Below are 18,444 nucleotides of genomic sequence, written 5' to 3'. Positions count from 1 at the left end.
GATCAGTGGTGGAATAATTAGCCTAGAGCTTCTAATACACTGTTAAAAGTCATGCATTTAAAAAATCGACTTAAAAGTACAAATGTATTAACAGCAAACTTCACCTAAAGAACCAAAAGTAGAATTACTCATCATCCAATTGCAAATAATGCATGTTATATTGTTAAACTAGAATTATGATACATATACATCAAGTTGATCTAATTACTTTAAAAAAAGATCTTTATGTATCTTACATTTGTGTGTAGATTATATGTATTATTATAATATTAATCTGAATCAGCAAAGAAACTAGTAACTAACTTTATGAAACAAATGTAGTGGAGTAAATGTACAATATTTGATTCTGAATAGTAGTGGAGTAGAAGTATATTATGTACTTAGTTGCTTTCAACCTCTGGCCATGACATTTGGCAGGGTGACGTTTGGTAACAGGATGCAGCTGCACGTTTCAGAAGGTGAGTATTCTTTGACAGCATACAAGTTGATTTTTTTAAGAACAGTAATGCACAGTAGTATTTTGAGGTTTAAACCATGATGAGAGGAAAAAGTCTTCGCTCTCACATTCCAACACCATCACACTCCTCGTTCACTACACTACGCTTTGCTTAGAATCAAACAAAAGTGTGACTGATTTCAATTTTTTTTTTAAATACTTCTACCTAAGACACTCACAAATATGGTGAAAACATTTAGATTCGTGTAACAGTTTAATCATGGGTGGTTTTAAAGAACGGTGCAGTCAACAAGAAGGAATGAATAACACATATTGGAATGCGTCCAGGCAGTTACGCAGCTTCCGCTTCCGTTTTATGGGCGTGAACAAAAGGGATCGCTTGCCGCGTGCGCTCTCGCGCCGTGTTTTGCGATACCGAACCTTAGCATTATATTTCTCGTGTTTTGTTAGCTTTGATTGCTACTTGCAGCAGAGATGGAGGCGTTAAACCAGCTTATGTTGGAGTATCCTGAATTAATGTACAGTGGAGTTGGAGCTACGGCGTCTGTCGCCGTTGGAGCGCTGATATACAAAATTGCCACCAGGTAACTTCAAGGTCCTGCATGTGTTTTAGCTAGATTCACGTAACGAATGTTAGTGCAAGTTAGCAAACAATTGTCAACATTTGCATTGGTTGTTTCAAAATTGTGACATTGAAGAAATAATCTTGCAAACAAAAATGCCCTGATATATTTCCCATTTCCCAAGAGTCGTCTCTTTTCTAACGTTACGCTGGACCGAGTGCTAACTTTGCTAGCTAGCTGTGTTGCTAACTAACTTAAGATAGTTTTGCGACATTAACGTTAAGATGAATATTGTTTTTCACGATTTGAATGTACATATTTTCTAGTTTTTGGTGTTTGAAAACTACTGTGTGCATACATTAATCAAATGCTGATTCAGTTATTTTTATCATATCAGTTAACGTTATATGTCACACATCTCTTGTTACCATTGAAGCTGTCACTGTATAAACATTATGTGGATATCTGATCTTATTGTATTTGGTGATCCACGAACACTACGGTTTATCTTTTATTGGTCACTTTAGCCACCATGTTGTTTTAATGTTTCCATCAATTAATATGTGGGGGATGTTTGTCTCGCTGTATTGATTTATATTTTGTATTTAATCTATTACACCGCTGTTGTTACGCAGTCATTGTGCTATATGTTGGGACGCCCTTTGAAAAAGAGATGGTACACCAGGGCTTCCCAAACATCAAGGACCTGCTAACAGATTGACATAATATTCAACCATGTAATACACTAAGTCAGTATATAAGACGAGTAGTGCGTCATTAATATAGTAGTGATACTTGTACCTCAAAAACACATTGGCAAGTTTGATTGACAGCGTCATAGAAGTCCACTTCTTATTTACAGGAAAAAGCCATCCCACGCAGACGTGAACTGCTGGTTTTGTAATCAGGATTCTGTGGTGCCCTTCGGGAACAGGAACTGCTGGGACTGTCCCAATTGTGATCAATACAATGGCTTCCAGGAGGTTAGTTTCAAAAGTACACGACACCTGTGAATTATGTTATATATTATGCTAAAGCATGTCAATAAATTGCCAGGAAATATTTTTTTTTATTTCTTTGTGCCTGTGCTGTAAGATGTGTGTTTTTATACTATTCTTTTTGTTGACCTGTTGACCTTGTTTTCAGAATGGGGATTACAACAAACCCATCCCGGCTCAGTACATGGAGCATCTTAACCACGGAGTATCTGGTGGCCTTCCCCCGACAGTCAAGCCACAGCAAGGGGTTAACAGTCAGATGCTCTTGTGCAGAAAGTGCTCTAAGAACCAGACTGTCGTAATAAAGCAGTTGGCCTCATTTGTCCCTCGGGATGATGTATGTATTCTGTTCTTTTCTATTTTCTACAACACTGTCTTTACTGTTACCATTACTGACTGTAAGCACTAGATTTATAATTCTTTGTCTTCTTTGTAGGAGAACTACGATGAGGAAATCGAGGCATACAAGCACCACCTGGAGCAGACCTATAAGTTATGCAGGCCGTGTCAGACAGTAGTAGAATACTACATTAAATATCAAAACCGGCAACTTCGAACCGTGCTCCTAAACCATCCGCTTCGACGCAGCGGAGAATCAGACAAGAGCTTCATAAAGGTCAGTGCAAGGCAATGGCCAAGACTACAGACGTCTAGCAAGCAAAGTGTGTGAATGAATGCATTTGTGTCAGATAATTCATTGAATTACTCCATCACTGTTGCTCAGTGGAACACGAGAATACAAAATCTTTATGTACTTGGAAGATGATTACCGGTAGAAGTAAAACGCTATGCCAACCGAGTATGTTTTTATCTGAAGTTATCTTACTTTATGCCACCTCAATGAGCATGTGCTAAGTTTGTTGATATATATGTATATATGTGTATATATATATGTGTGTGTATGTATATATATATATATATATATATATATATATATATATATTCCCATCTTTTTAATACGCACATGCCCAAAGCTGAGCTGTTAAACCCGGGGTTGTCAACCTGCTTTGTAACTCCAATACAGCACAATCACATTTGAGTGCATGGGGTTTCGGTTTTCTTCCGCCACACCAGTAATAATTACACTCATATGTACTAACTGTTTTTTGGCAATTTAAGCCCCCAGTACTCGATCTGTTTGGGTTTCATTTAATTGGCTTTCACACCCCTGGTGTAGTCTTTGTTCAAAGTGAAAACATGAATCAGATTCACCCTCCATCGTGTCTTGTTGCCTGTTCTTGTTATTTTATGTCAACATTCGTCTATGCAGAGCTTATTGATTTCTGTATGTTGTGAAAATGTCAGGATTCCCATCAAAAACATCTTCTTTCTCCCACAGAGCTCCCATTCTGTGTCTTCTCCCACTGGGGTCATACTGTTACGGACCCTTACCTTCCTGATTTCTACTTTCCTAGTTGCTACATCTTTGTGTGACTTGCCATACCAGCCTACATCGCTTAGTGGCCCACAGACATTAAGTGGTGGGGTCATTCCTCCAAAGCCCAAACCTCACAATGAGTCCACCCCCAACAACGACACTAGTGGAGACGTGCCTGTATGGCAGGGTCTGCGGGAGCTGCTCCCAGACGAGGTCATAGATAACGCGAAGCTGGTTTGGCAGCATGGAAAGGACAACCAGTTGGCTGTAGTCTCTGTTGGCCTGCTGACTTGTCTTACTGCTATCTTCTTAGCAGGATCTGTGAGGTAAGTAGCCACTGCCTCTTTATCTGCCGTTTGGAAAGGTCATCCCAGACGAGTTACATTCAAACAAAACAAACTCTGCAAGCTCACGTGTTGCTCTATTTTCAGGTTGAGGAGAATTGATGCTGTAGCCTCTGTCCTGTGGTTCCTCGTCCTGTGCCTCCACTTGGCTGAGGGCTACTCGACTGATGCCTCGGGCTGGATGGACATCGGCAAGCTCGGCACCGTCTCCCTCTGTTGCCTAGTCAGCTTTTCCGCTGCTGTGGCAACTCGCAAACCAGTGGGTCCAAGAAGAGCCAGATATCGAAGGTCAGAATCTGGGCAGTAAAGTTCAAATTGTGTTTAAAATATGGGGTTTTGTAAAGACTCATCTTTCCACGAGAGCATTGTGTTAATGATAACCAGTTTGAAACACAATCTATTGCCTATATGTATTCCATAACGGAACAAGCTGTTTTTATTCACTGTCCATTTTTTTATACTGGTAACCTTTTTACTGCTGTGTGCGAATGACTGTGAGGTTATGATGTGAATGGCAAACCTGAAGCAAAGGATTGTGTGTGTGGCCCATGATAGGAAGAGAACACGACAACAACTTGCTGAATCACATCAAAGCCTCACCTTCAGGCACATATGCACATAGTCTACAGGTGTTTGTTGTGTGTGACGTGTCAGAGGCTAACATTGACTGAAGTAGTAAATGGTATTAAAACAAATGATGAAAAATAAAGTGGTAGGGTACGCACAGCTAACAATTCCTAATCCTTCTGGTTTGATTCAATGATAGATTTGTTTCAATGAAAGAAACTTGACTCGAGAGTCTTTCAGGAATCAAAAATTAATTAAGAATTAAGAAACCAACATGAATACACTTTACAGAATGTGTTTTGTGGGAAATTGTGCCACATTTTCTATCGATTCAAAACTATGAATCTATGACTGATTACAGTGACAATTCCTTATTTACTACAGCAAATGTGTGATGGACTGACTGTTTTAAAGCCAATATAGCAGTATTTTAACTATAGTACTACACTAAATGTATTTTAAAGCATTTTGAATGTACTCATTTATTTATTAACACTGGCTTGGCTGTGGGTTGAATAGCATTTACTTACTACAGCTCGTTGCATGAAGTACTAATTTGTGGAGACTGTATTGCATCACGTCGTATACAACTTCTGAACGAAGAAGGACGTTGAATATTTCCAAAAAGTGTTCCATCGTGAGTCGTTTGAAGCCGCTGTTCATTTGTAACTAATGTCCGTTAGGAATCTCTCGGGAATAAAGCATCGGTGATGAAACAACGCACCAGCTCTCCGGGCAGACGTAGAAGGTTTTTCCGTGATATCTTTGTGGTGATGCGGCTACTATTGCATTTTCATTTTGACAGTTCTTATGCATATTGCCATTTGAAAACCGAAACGCATTGCTACCTGGGAAAAGCAGTCTGTCGTTCATTAATGTTTTTCCCATAAATCGGTCACTGGTTGGAAAGCCCTGCCGTGTGCTGCTCTTCTCCTCGTCCCATTTGTCATCTTGTGCTGTGATTCCCATTTTTATTATACTTCAGTTTTTCCCTCTGCCTGGAACTTAGCATGGACCGAACTGTCAACCGGTAATACCTGATGTTTATTTTTGCTTTGTATACTTTTAATTAAATTATGTTTTTGTCACGCTCTGCTGTGCCAAAAGCCGATGCTCAAGAATGGTGCCTACCTGTCAGGTTCTTGGCTCGTGTTGCTCGAGGTGATGGCGTCTAAGTAAGAGTCTCTGGTGACACTGTGGCATCAGTGCCTGAACATGTTGACATCATTTTAAAGTAAGTCTCAAGCGAGATGTTGGACTGTCACCTTCTTCAACACTTACCTTTTGTTTTTCTTGATCTCTTCCGGTAATACTGAACTGTCCTTTGCCAACATTCTAACATGTTGATGGATTAAAAGCACTGATGGACGTACTAGTTGCATGCGCTAACGTTTCGCCTCTGGCCAAATTGGCCCGTTTTGTTTTTCTTTAATGGAATGTGTTGAGTGAAGAGGGATATTTAATTGACGGTAATGTGAAAAGGTTTTACATACTCGTAGCTGTAGAATGTGTTCATAGGTTGTGTTTGGTGGAGAGAGTACTGTAACTGGAGTTTAGATTGCATGTTGCTCTGTGCTGTAGTTGGAGTTACGTTCGCAAACTGGCGTATTTTGGTGTCGTTTTCTCAAAGCTTTAAATTGTTGTTTGCAACCAAAGTGCTGCTCAATGTAAGACGCTACAGATACTTTCCTAAAACCTACATAGTAATTTGCAGAAGCTGTGATTTAACTTTTTTTTTGGACATATTGCCATGCTGTAGTTCGTTAGCATGAATAAATGTTCAATGTGTTGACTATCGATTCATCAGTAATTATGTTTTAATTTTTTTTTACCTTTCATAAATGCATCATGTAACAAACTGCCTGTTACATTATCTTTGTCAAGAGTTTATCATAAAAATTAAAACTCATCACTCAACTCTTCTCCAGTACACAATGCTTTATTGCATCCGTCCATCCACCATCATGAAGTCTAGAGATAGATTTAGATACAATATGATGAAATGTTAATGCGCTTTCATTGAAACTCACACTGGTCTGCGCCTCCATTTTAAGTAAGAAAAGCATAATATTTCATAAATGGTGTAATTTTACCTTTTTGTTTATCTTTGTCTTAGTTGTACATGCTGTGCTAGAAGGTTTGAGTTTGTTTGTTTTGCTGTGAGAACTGTATCTATCTGATAAATTGTATGACTGTTAACTTTTCCATGTGGTTAACTCTATCATTATCTTCAAACATTTACGTTAATACTAACTGGAAATGCAACTGTAGCATTATACCATTTCCAGAAACCTTTCGTGGTGTTTTAACAGTGATGGCTGTAGAAATGCCTTTTTTTACTAATGGAGTTGTGAATGTCGATGTTTTTACTGCACTGTGTCACTATGCATATGTAGTTAACAAGATTGTGTCATACCGGAATGTTTTTAGTTGTGTGTTTTCAGAAACACAAAGAACTGATGCTAAAAAAATGAAAGGTTATAATACCAAATCTTGATAAGTAATAAACAATTAAAGCAATAATTTGTATACTCTGAATAAGCTAAAGACTCCGTCCATTCTGAAAGGTTTCCTGCATCATACATATGTTTTGGGCGCTCTTATGCTGAAACTGGGTGTCTTTCTTTTAATGTAAGGCTCCAATTTGACGAGTTTGTATGAATGCTTGCTTTACATTGACTGTAATAAACGGCCGTTGAAAGGAAATGCCTTCGTTTGTTTTCAGCGCAAACCCTATATTGTTAATATCTGTATGTTTCTCTCCAGTATTTAAGAAAAAGCCTTATTACACAGCATTGGAGTCGAGGGAAAATATTACCTTAATGTTGGCCTAGACTTCTTTGTTTTTTTTAGAAAGACAAACTTTATCAACAGTCTCCATTGCTGAATACAAACTACTATGACACACAACATGTATGGGCCACTGACTGACTGTCTGTTGTGGAGATGTGAGCGAGTTGAGCTGTATTGCTGGGCAGCATCTAGAGCTTTTGTTCTTTATGAGCTTTCAGCTGCTGCACGTTGTCCGACAGCTGCTGCAGCAGCAGCATTTCAGTGACAGCTGCCGCTAATAAAGTGCTCACATTAAATGGCGGAGCTGTGTGGCACCAACGATTTTATTTCAGACATGCACTTGTTAAATAGTATATTGACGTTGGTGTGGAACAGAAAAATCACATTTGAAGGTTAATTAAATACAAAATTCAAGTCCTTAAAGCACGACTTGTAAAGCACATGATGGAGTCCTCTATGGAAACGGTAGTTTCCGTGTGCTCTATCTGTAGCATTAAAACCGTTTGACAGTTCTGTTAACGTTTTGGTTTCAGTTAGTAGACAGTTACCTTGCTCTTGTGTTGCAGATACCTTGCAGGCAGCGCTGCTGGCCCCCCCCTCGGCAGCCAGCCTCCTTTGCTCTCTCAGGACTTGGCAGACTCCTTCATCCTGACGCCGCCCCCCAACCTCTTCAAGCTCATGCACTGCCAACAGAGTCCTCACGAGCGCAAGGCCTCCCCCTCCTCTCTGCCGGGGCGCCTCAGCAGAGCCCTCTGCCTCGGCACCACCCCCTCCCTCACCAGGACAGGTAACATTCATAAGATCTTTCATAAGATTTAGTTTCAGTTGACAGACAAAATAGCAATTGATCAAACTGGCAGATCCTTGTATGCCGGTTGGTATAATCTTGTGTGATTAGATTTAGTACCATGAGGAGTTTGTCCTGTTCCAGGACGGAGGATGTCTCATGTGTACAGATGATAAAGCCCTCTGAGGCAAATTTGTGGTTTGTGATTTTGGGCTATACTAAATGAATTGAGTTGAACAGGGTAGGTGGGAATCATGTCACTCTTTCCAAACACGGGAAGACTCACTGTTTTCTATGAAAGATATGTGTGAAGGAGTGGCATCAGAGATGCACTATATGGTTCATGCCATGAGGCATTCTTTTCTTATATTATAAAAAAAGAAAGCACAACTTTTTATAGTTTAAATACATCTTGTCAATGCCCTCTGGAGGACGAACTATGTAATGCAGACATGGTTTTAATGGCCCCCCTACAGCAGTTTCTTTACTTATTGGTTAACATGCATGCAGATACAGATTTATCTGCGATAAGCTAATATTGGCTGATGTATGATGCTGTACATACATCTACTGAATTTAAAGCTGTTCTAAATACAGCTTTACATTTTATAATTTAACTGCATTTAAAACTAAAATGTTTATTCGATTAATCAATTTGTCGAACCACAGAAAGTTATTGTATATGTTTTGACAGTTGACGGACACAACAAAGTTCCAGCTACAGCAGGATTTGCTGCATTTCTGTCTTGTGTGATAGTTGACTGAATATTCTTGCTATAAGTTAAAATCCTTAGATATTCAGTCAGTCGTACAAAACAAGCAATTGGAGATGTCACGATTGACTTCAATAAATATGAATTGATATTTTTCAGTATTGTGACATTCTATAAATGAGTGACTTATTGAGAATGTCATTGCCAGATAAATCAGTAATGAAAATAGATTGTTGCAGCTCGAGCTGCATTTATAGTTGTTTTCCACTAGGGGCTGAATTTGATCAAAATACACTGACTGATGCACCAGCACCACATCCCACTAACTTTTACAATAGCTGTGCCTTCATTTGATAGCAGTAAGTTGCCTACTTTTAGGTTTATCAAACACAAAACATTGGCTTTATGTTTCTGCATGTTTAAGGAAAGTGCTGGTTCATGGTTGTGGTGAATGGTGTGATTGTTTCTTTCTTTATTTTCAGATTCTGGTTACCTGTTTAGTGGAAGCAGACCAGCCTCACAATACAAAGACTCCCTGCCCTCAGGTACTGAAACTCCTGGTGCTTTTTGTGATCTCCACTTTATTGTCTTCTTTATTTTATACAATTTCAGAACACTTGGTTGACATTTTCTGCCGCACTTTGGCCCAGATTACTTTTCACTGATGTCTGGGAGCCGCCCGTCATCCCCTGGCCCCTCTCCACCTCCTTCAGTAGCCGGGTCGGTGACATCCAGTTCAGGTTCTGCCAGACAACGGCGCCCCCTCATCAGCCCGGCTCGCCTCAACATCAGTGGTCGGAAACTCCGGCTTTTCTCCACGGAGCCAGAACCGGCACTCATGTCCCCGTCGGTGTCGTCGTCACATTTCCATGCAAAGTCGGCCTCTTCCATCTACAGTGGCTGCTTTTCAGCTGACACATCACCTTTCCAAAGCCAGAACGGTGAGTTAACCTGATACAAGTGAACTGCTCATAGTTTGGGGGTTTTAGCGGATGGCATTCTGAAACCCTACATATAGAGGCTTAACAGAGAGAAAAGACTTCATGTTCATTTGTAACTTAAATGTTACGGTCATTTTATCTATGGATTTATGATTTGTCTTTGCAGATTTGAGTTCTTTTTTGAGGGACGGTAGTGTGATGGAAGAGAGGCGAGGCAGCTCCTCGGAGTCTTCCGCATGCTTAGTCGGCACTACTACGCAGGGACCGGAGAACACCCCTCCTCCGAAAGGTAAGTAGTAACTGGTCCTTCTGTCTGCACCGGCCGCAAACAGATCGTTTCTTAAAGCAATTTCATTGTATGTATGTGTACTACAGAGAACAGAGAAGAGTCTATACAGAAATGTGTATTTGATGAGTTTGCGTGGTTCTGATCCTCTTTATAAAGCCAGTATCTGATTGGCTGAGTGTTTAGGCAATCTGACTTGTGTGTTGGAGTACCGTGGGCACCGCCGTGGTTGTCTTCTTTGCTGCAGCCAAGCTTGACGTCGAGCTCTGTAACTCTCTGCTCGGTCGTTGAATTCCAGCAGACTCGTTGTGATGAGCTCCTGACAAAATCAGTCATAGTTGAGTTGCCAACCTTCCCTCTGCTGTACCCCTGACCAATTCGGGAGGAGGTTGATGCGCGGGACCTAGTTTTTAGTGTAGATGCCCCCTCTTTCCTCCATAGTGCTTAGGAATGCAGGTTGTCCTGTAAGGGAAGTAGACTTCTTCTTCTGTCAGTCATTTCACTGTACTGTCCTCTATGCACGAGATATGTACTTGTTAAACACCCTTCTTCCACCAACAACATCAACTTCCTGACCAAAGTGACATGAGCACATAAGCCAAGTACCAGAAACGGCCGCCAGGAGGCGCTGAAACAAATGTAACAGAACAACTGGTCTCAGATTACATTGTCATGGTCTTATACACATGCACCTAAATTTAAACTACCGGTAGCTGAGACTGATATCAGTCTAAAGGAAAATGAATTTACTGTAAAAAAATTTACATGAAAGGGGAAAACATTCTTTCCACATTAATGGTGTAATGATGACGCTTCTCATAGAATTAATTTGCTTTCGCTGTGACTTCTCCAGGTTTGATAAAACGTCTTATCTGGCCGGGCCTTTTGTTGGTCAGCTTGACATCCAACCTGTTTTTCGCCGGCCTGTACGTGTACTACAACTGGAGATGAACTGTGGATGGGTCTGCTGCTGTTCTCATGTGACCTGCACAGAGTGAGTTGACAACCGTGACGCGTCTGTGGACCTGGAGGTCATTAAGCAATGTCAGAAAAACATCAAATTTCTGCCCGCTACTTGCTGTTTGCCGGTGCTTAGGGAAATACAGACGTCAGCTGTCTTCAACAGCGTACCTCCCATTAGCTCGGAGTTACGAGAAAACTGTGTGGTCAAAATCAAATATTACGCCTTTTGATTTAATGTGATTAAAGACTGCTTTTTTAATTTATTTTTTGCGATCTGGCCTTGTTTTGTCTTTTGGTTTGTCACTGCTCCCCTTACATGAACACAGGCACATGTGTAATTGATTTAAAAGACTCAATTCTTGCACTGATGCTTAAAAAGAAGTGCAATAAACGTACTGTTGAGTTGATGCTGCTTGGATGCAGAGGTTCATGTCTTACCCACTGATACTGATTGTGATGAGTGCATTACTTCTCCAAACCGAGCGACATGTCTGGTTCTCTTCAATGGCCAAAACTCAACGTTAAACAGCATGTTGTGTTTGAAATTTGTACGAATTTTTACTTTGTAACATCATAATTTCACAGCACTGATGTTTGCCATTATCAAAGACTGGTGTGTCAAATTATCCTATTATGTTGTTTTGTAATGCAGTTTACAGTCGACGTTTATTCAATTATTTTATGTTTTTTTATATTTCATACCATGGTGACACATGTCTCAATCACTCACTACAGAAATGGTTCTCTTTCACCAAAACTATTTATTGTTCCAGTTATCGCTCATAGATATCCTGTTTCCAGGTCGTAAGGGGCAACACTCTGACAGTCGAGTGCAATATGTATTTAAAGAAATCACCTTCACAGTTGCACGATGTTTGCATACAAATGGCACAGAGGAACTGAGCCGTGGACTAATTTACAGAGACATTTTCTTATGACTTGTAGTCAAACACATGTTCAAGTTGAATGCGTTTCTTCTGAGTTGTATGTCCACTTTTTGTGGTTGGTTGTGTTCTGTTTTGAATATGTGATTTAAAATTGCTTTTTTAAAGTTGAAGTGCACAGATGTGTGATTATTGTCTGTGTGTGTGTTGAACATGAGTTACAAAGAGTTGTACATTTTAGACATGTAAGATGTTTGTAAACACGTTGGTTAGCTTGTGTTGCTGCTTGTGTAATAGTGTCAGACGTTCAGGTCTTTATTTTACATGTAAAGTATTGTGTTGTTGAATGACCACACGCTTGATTTTAGACGGGAATCATTCTGGCCACTTTGCGGAATCACCAGGTTATGTGGTTTTTCTCAGACAATGTCTAATTAGAATTTGTGTTCATTTAAAAGGTGTATTTGAAGTTCTTATCTTGAGCCAAAGTAATAATTAAACTATATTCAAACGATTTTTGGGGTTTTTCAAACATTACCACAATGTACAGTATGCCAACATCTGCATCCACCCACCCCAACCCCCTGGGAGTCTGGCCAACACACCAACAAATACTGATATTAATAATAGTTACAAAGATAATGCATTTAAAAAATACGAAAATATAAATAAATGAAGAAGAAAAAGTCATGGTAAAATTTAAATAAATAGATGAAATGGAGACTGTTATGGTTAAAAGTTTCAGGCATCAAGTTGTAGTTGTTGTAGTGAAGACTGTTATTTTGGGGCAGGAATGGTTGATATACTCTAACCAAGCCTTGAGTGGTATATCTGAGTTTTTACAACTTCAAATCAATCATTACTACTTCAACCCAGCAGCTATGTATAGGTAGAGCTAGATTATATAGAATGAGACTTCTTACTTAAAGCTACAAGGAAGTAAGAGCCCGGGTGCGAGAGAGATTCAGATCTATGAGCAATGCCAAAAACAGACCTGGCTCTGTCGGGCATGTTGGAGAGTGTTTTTCAGTCCTCAGCGCAAAATGAACCAATAAGAGTCGCAGAGTCTTTGTTGCAACATAGACCGATTGGGAAAGTCCACTCCTCGACAGATGCATGCAGCGAAATATTTTAAATTGGATCAAACTGTGAGACATACATGGAGGTTTTTGTGGATCATTACAATCGACGATTTTACAGATTTCATCCGAGATCTTCTCCCCAAGGTCTTCCTCCCATTTTAATTTGAGATGCTCAAAGGAGGGGGAGGCCCCCGACACTAAAACATCGTACATCTGAGTTCTGGAGTTTTGCTCAGTAGGGCCTTTATTAATACAGTCCTCCGAACAGTTAGGAGGAGTTTGACATGGGAATGTAATTTAGGGAAGTGTGTTTTTTTTTTTTTTTTTTTTTTTTTTTTTTTTTAAACAAAGTCTGTAAAAAGAGCTTTTGCACACCAGTAGGTTGACAGGTGCTAGGAGGTATGGCAGTTTTGCTTTATTATGTGTATTTGCATTTTGATCTATTTCTAAGACACTCTTTCAATATGAAATTATGTTTTCATGCTTATAGTGTCGGCCTTTGGTGGCCATGATGTGCTAATTGGGATTCCTTATTGAGTGAGTGATGTCATTTTGTAGCGTCACCTGATTGGTCTACCAACACATTTAAGAAATGCTCTCCTATTGTCTTGTAAAGTAACCTGATGAAGGTCTATGTCCCTAAACGTTGTCACTAAATATCTCTGAATGTACCGTAAGTGAAGCAGACCGTGTGCAGGAGTTTTTTGTTCTTTTTAACGGTCTAAAATAGTAAAAAATAATAATTGTGGAATACCAAGTCATCTGACTGTCTGGAAGAAAGACATGAAAATATTGTTTTTGAACAAGTCTGTCACATTGCTCAGGCTATTTCTGGACACTAAGATACCAAGTTTCTGAGAAAACATAACTTGCTACTGAAAGACCTCTAAATGACTTGGAGTTGTCTCAGTTAAGAAAACTGTCTCTGGGCAGCCTGACAATGAATGTTTTTAAAACAATTTTTTTTAAAGGTATTTGAAATTCTGTATACAGACTTGTGCATTTGTACTTGATGTGTAACCCGGCATATGTGTCCTCTCTGAAGAAGGTTCATTCATTGAAAGATCACGTTTATGTTGAAATGTAAATGTTATGAAGGAGACAAAACATTTTTTTTCAGTTAAAATTCAAATAAATGTATCTTTGAATTTGTATGTAAAATGCAATGAAGTTATATTGTGATTATTTTTTTTTCGGACAGCACATCACTTTTATGTCAAATCAAAGAATGTCCATTTCAGACTCTTTTACAATAAGTATATATATTTAGGTTCTCTCACTGTTTGTTATTCCACTGTGTTCAGCAATGCAAATGTTTGTCTGCAACAGCTGTGTAGTCTGTGTGTGAATGTAAGGAGCAGCATTGGCTTGTTTCATCTGGACCCATACGTTTCAATAAAGTGTTTACTATTTATCCAGGTTCATAAATCTGTTATTACTAGAGGATGTGTGAAAGATAGATCTGATATCCTCGCTTCTCTGCAGTCACCAGCATCTTTTCTTCTACATGTTTGCTTCGTGTGACGATGAGCGTCCTTGATGAACATTTAAGTCGGATGGTTGGTTTGGTAATCTCAAAGTTTGCATCATTTAAGGTTACATTGAAGCTTTTAGGGAACTCCAAACTCAACTCAGTTCAGTTCTTTGTGCTGGAAAATTTAAAAATGATTTTGCTGCTATGAAATATGAGTGTATTTTTTAGTGTAAAAGTAGTTGGGGAAACTGAATTATTAAGACCTTCCTGTTAATTCCTCTGACATATCTTGATCTGATGGAATTACATTTTTTTGAGATGTGTTCAGCCTTTTTAAATTGCTTTTTCACGAGTTCATCAATCAACCCCAATCATTCAAACTTTTGTTAATGGCATCCATCCATTGACGCTTTGTGAGCACTTCCATTCTGAGTTACTTGTCCGTTTGTTTGCTACATGCGGTTTTGCTTGTTCGATTAGAGCCTCCCCATGTCTGTTACCTTCAGAGGATCTTTTTTAAAGCAGACATTTTGACATTGTTAACGTTATCATTTTTCGCCTGTGTTTTTCCTACTATGACAAGTCAAAATGTCTGCTTAATCACCTTGTCCTTCTCAAGGGGAGGCAAAAACCTACGAGTCAACATTAGCTGAATGATTGCATATTGGTGATTTGTGGTATTGAGCTATATAAATATAGTTTACTTGAATTTGCTCAATGCTTACATGTTTACAATGATGATTAGTAGGTATTGTCACCATCTTAGTTTCGCTTGTTAGCATGCTAACAATTGCTAATTAGCGCCAAACACCAAGTACACCTGAGGCTAGTGGGAATGTCATCAGTTTTCAAGTATTTGGTCATTTATGAGTTTGGACTAATTGAAGTATTGACCTGACGATGGTGCCAGATGAAAAGACAAAAGGTCGTTACGTAGGTTTCATTTTCTGTGGAACACAAATGTCTGAACAAAATTTCATGACAAATCTTCCTTTAGTTGTTGTAACTAAAGATATTCCCAAAGCGATGGACCGATTATCGCTAATAGGCCACATGACCTTACCTTAAAAAACGTTTTGTCCAATCTCCCATTTTCAGAGGGAGTCCCAGTTGTTATTGAAGACACAGTCAAGTCTTTGATATATTTCAGCATGTATTTAGGGAATGTCAATCAGCGCCTATGACAGTCTCAAATTATCTGTCAGGTCTAGTTTCCTCCAGTCGAGGATCAATTTCAAGCCTTTTCTTTTAAATCATGATCAGAAAAAAAAAGATCTTTAAACGTAAAAAAGTCTGTGCTTTTTTTTATTTTTATACCTCGACTGTTATTTCTGTGTGGCTGTTGGGGCCAGACCACTTCTCATCCAGGAATCCCCCCCACAGCAGTGTGGGTAAGCCCAAAGACAGTAAATATGTGTGTTAGAATAACAGCTGCTTTCCAGTTAACCTGTTTATTGCAGTTATACCTGTAGTGCCATTTAAATCCCAGCACAAATCATCTGAACTCTGTGACCCATATAAATGTATTGTGGTTCCAGAGTTCCCATCAAAGCAGGTAGTGTTGACAGACAAAACCTGTTTACTGGTTTTATTGTTGATAACAGTTCACTGACTGAAGGGTGGGAAGCGGGTTGATACTTTCAGTCTGCAGCTCTAGCCAGAAGTTTCTCTTCTGTACACTCACTTCCTGTTTTTACCAGAGCTACTAGACCACCAAGTCTATGTTCACATGAAGGATTAACACCTGCAAACCAAACTGACAAATACTACGCGTGTTTTTATTTACTGGGATGTGTCTTGCTCCGGCGTAGATTTCAAGTCAATGTTTGATGTACTCATGTGCATCAAGTAGCTGACAGTAAATAGTTGTAATGTCATGCTGTTGATGTTGGTCCCTGCATTTCCCCTTTCTACGGTAGTACTACTGTGGTTTATGTTCCACTTTCATGAGAGTGGAGTCATTGCTCACTATTTGCTGCAAAACTAAAATTGTCCCTGGTCCTACAGTTGCTACGTGGAAATATGAAAAGGAAGGCAGGTTTCCCATCAAAGAGTTTTAGTTTGATTACAGACATCCACGCCTTGAAAACTCCAGATACAAAGGCTGGCATAAAAGTAAAGTTCACTGAGGGTAACTATGAACGTTAGGGGCAACTCACAAACCATTTTGTTATTGTAAAGTGTAATCTTTCACAAAATAGCTTATTCATATATTTAGCAAATGTACAGTTACCTGCATGTAACATTTGGAAGACGATAAATCAATTGTAAATAATTTTTTTCTAAAATCTTCTCTCTTCTCTTTCTCTTATGATTGGTTGCACATCCTTAAATGCACAAGAGGTTGCACAATGCAGCCTCCTTTTATTGATAGAAAACCAGTTATGTTAGAGGGCTGGACTTTCTTGAGTGACACTAGTTGCCAGAATGTTGAAAACTAGGAGACTCCTCTGGTCTATTTTGGGTGCGTTAGACGTGTGAACCTCTCAGTGGTTCAATCTCATGACAATGAGCATGGTCGTTCACAAAGTTCAACACAGCAAGCAAACAATCTTGCTTAGGGTATCTTAGGGTTGTGGACAGCGGAGGAATTGTTTCCAGATCCTGTAAGTAAAGAAAACATGCACTTTGTGACAAGTAAAATGTATGTTTTGAACAGGTCACCGAAGCAAAAAGACTGAATGCAGAAAAATGGCCCATGTGATGTGTTATTTTACAATACATCTTTGCATTATTACCAATAAAATCATGTAATGCAATGTACTGCTGTATTGTCGAGGTTGAACTTTAGTTTTTAATCTTCACAAACACATCCAACATAATGATTCATATTCTATAAACTCATCATTTGATCTGTATGTAAAATCTTTATAGCTGAAAATATATATGTAGTGGAACACAAGTATATAAAGTGGCATCAAATAGAAATACTCAAGTAAAATACAAGTGCCTCAAATTTTAAGAACAGTACTTAAGTTCTAAAAAATATATTAAGAATACAATGTTACAGCGGCTCATCAACAAATAGTGCGGGCGGGAGTTAGAGTTAGAGAGTTAGAGAGTTAGAGTTAGAGAGAGAGAGAGAGAGAGAGAGAGAGTTAGAGAGAGAGAGAGAGAGAGAGAGAGAGAGAGAGAGAAAAAAATTAGCTTTCACTTCGCGCGAACTAAAGTTTTGGCGGACGGTCCCTTGGCCCGCTGGGAGCTGGAGAAGCAGAGCGCAGCCGCTCAGTGCGGGTCAGTGCAGCACCGTCACTGCATGAATGACGGCGCACTTGACCGACGCAGGGAAACACTTCACCGCTTCACATGAGCCGTGTAACGAGCGCTTCGTCCTCTGGAGACGGATTTTCTTCTTTTTTCAACACCTCACCTTGTTTCAACTTCGCGGATACATCCGCAGCCTACAGCCGCCTGAGCGAGACATGTCACGGTGATGTTACAGCCTCCATCTTCGCTGGAATTCAAACCATGAAGAGATAACCGGCTTGTACAGCTGACAGGCAAGTGTTTGCGCTAACAGGTTGGCAAGGCGTCTGATATTTAACTTTTATCCAAACAGCAAAATATCACGTTTTATAGGTTATCGGACTTGTTGTGTGTGCACCTGTTGTTGTCTTTCCCATCGCTGATTTTAATTTTTTTCATATGTGTGTGTGTATATATATATATATATATATATATATATATATATATATATATATATATATATATATATATATATATATATATATATATATATATATATATATATATATATATATATATATATATATATATATATATATATACACACACATACTGTATCCACATTCAAATATGTTTGTAAGTGAAGGCGTAAATCAGCCGACATCTGGTTTTAAGGTACAGCCAATTCAGCTCATAAGTTTCCTTTTACCAAAATCAATAGTGTAGAATTACTTTATGACAAGCTCACTCAAAATACAATGTTTTCTGTCTGCACAGTCAGCTGAATATATTTACAGGAAGCAGGACATATAATCCAAATAAGTTGTATTTTTTTTGTAGTGTTTTTGATTCAGTGGGTTGAATATTCTTTGTAGTGTGCTTTCACCTCATTTCACCTCTGAGCACTTTTTTTTTTCCTGACAGAGCATTCAGTCTCTTAGGGTGGAGATGTATGAATGAAGTACAAAAGGTATTAGACTGCAGATCATAAATGATAGCACTCCAAAAGCACACACAAAAGAAATCTC

At 39.0% G+C, this 18,444-nt stretch overlaps 1 protein-coding gene across 1 annotated transcript; it reads left to right on the top strand.

Annotated features, from left to right (window-relative positions):
- The first annotated feature begins 854 nt into the window (after window positions 1–854).
- tmem201 (transmembrane protein 201) lies at window positions 855–14,133 on the top strand. Its single transcript, XM_079274281.1, has 11 exons — window positions 855–1,041; window positions 1,883–2,003; window positions 2,167–2,355; window positions 2,455–2,634; window positions 3,358–3,722; window positions 3,828–4,028; window positions 7,667–7,887; window positions 9,083–9,145; window positions 9,251–9,541; window positions 9,708–9,830; window positions 10,681–14,133. Exons 1-11 carry the CDS (start codon window positions 932–934, stop codon window positions 10,776–10,778), a joined length of 1,962 nt encoding a protein of 653 aa, XP_079130407.1. The 5' UTR covers window positions 855–931; the 3' UTR covers window positions 10,779–14,133.
- The last annotated feature ends 4,311 nt before the right edge of the window (window positions 14,134–18,444 follow it).

Source organism: Melanostigma gelatinosum, assembly GCF_949748355.1.
Source record: "Melanostigma gelatinosum genome assembly, chromosome: 8".
Classification (NCBI taxonomy): domain Eukaryota; kingdom Metazoa; phylum Chordata; class Actinopteri; order Perciformes; family Zoarcidae; genus Melanostigma; species Melanostigma gelatinosum.
This window is presented reverse-complemented; position numbering and strand designations above follow the sequence as displayed.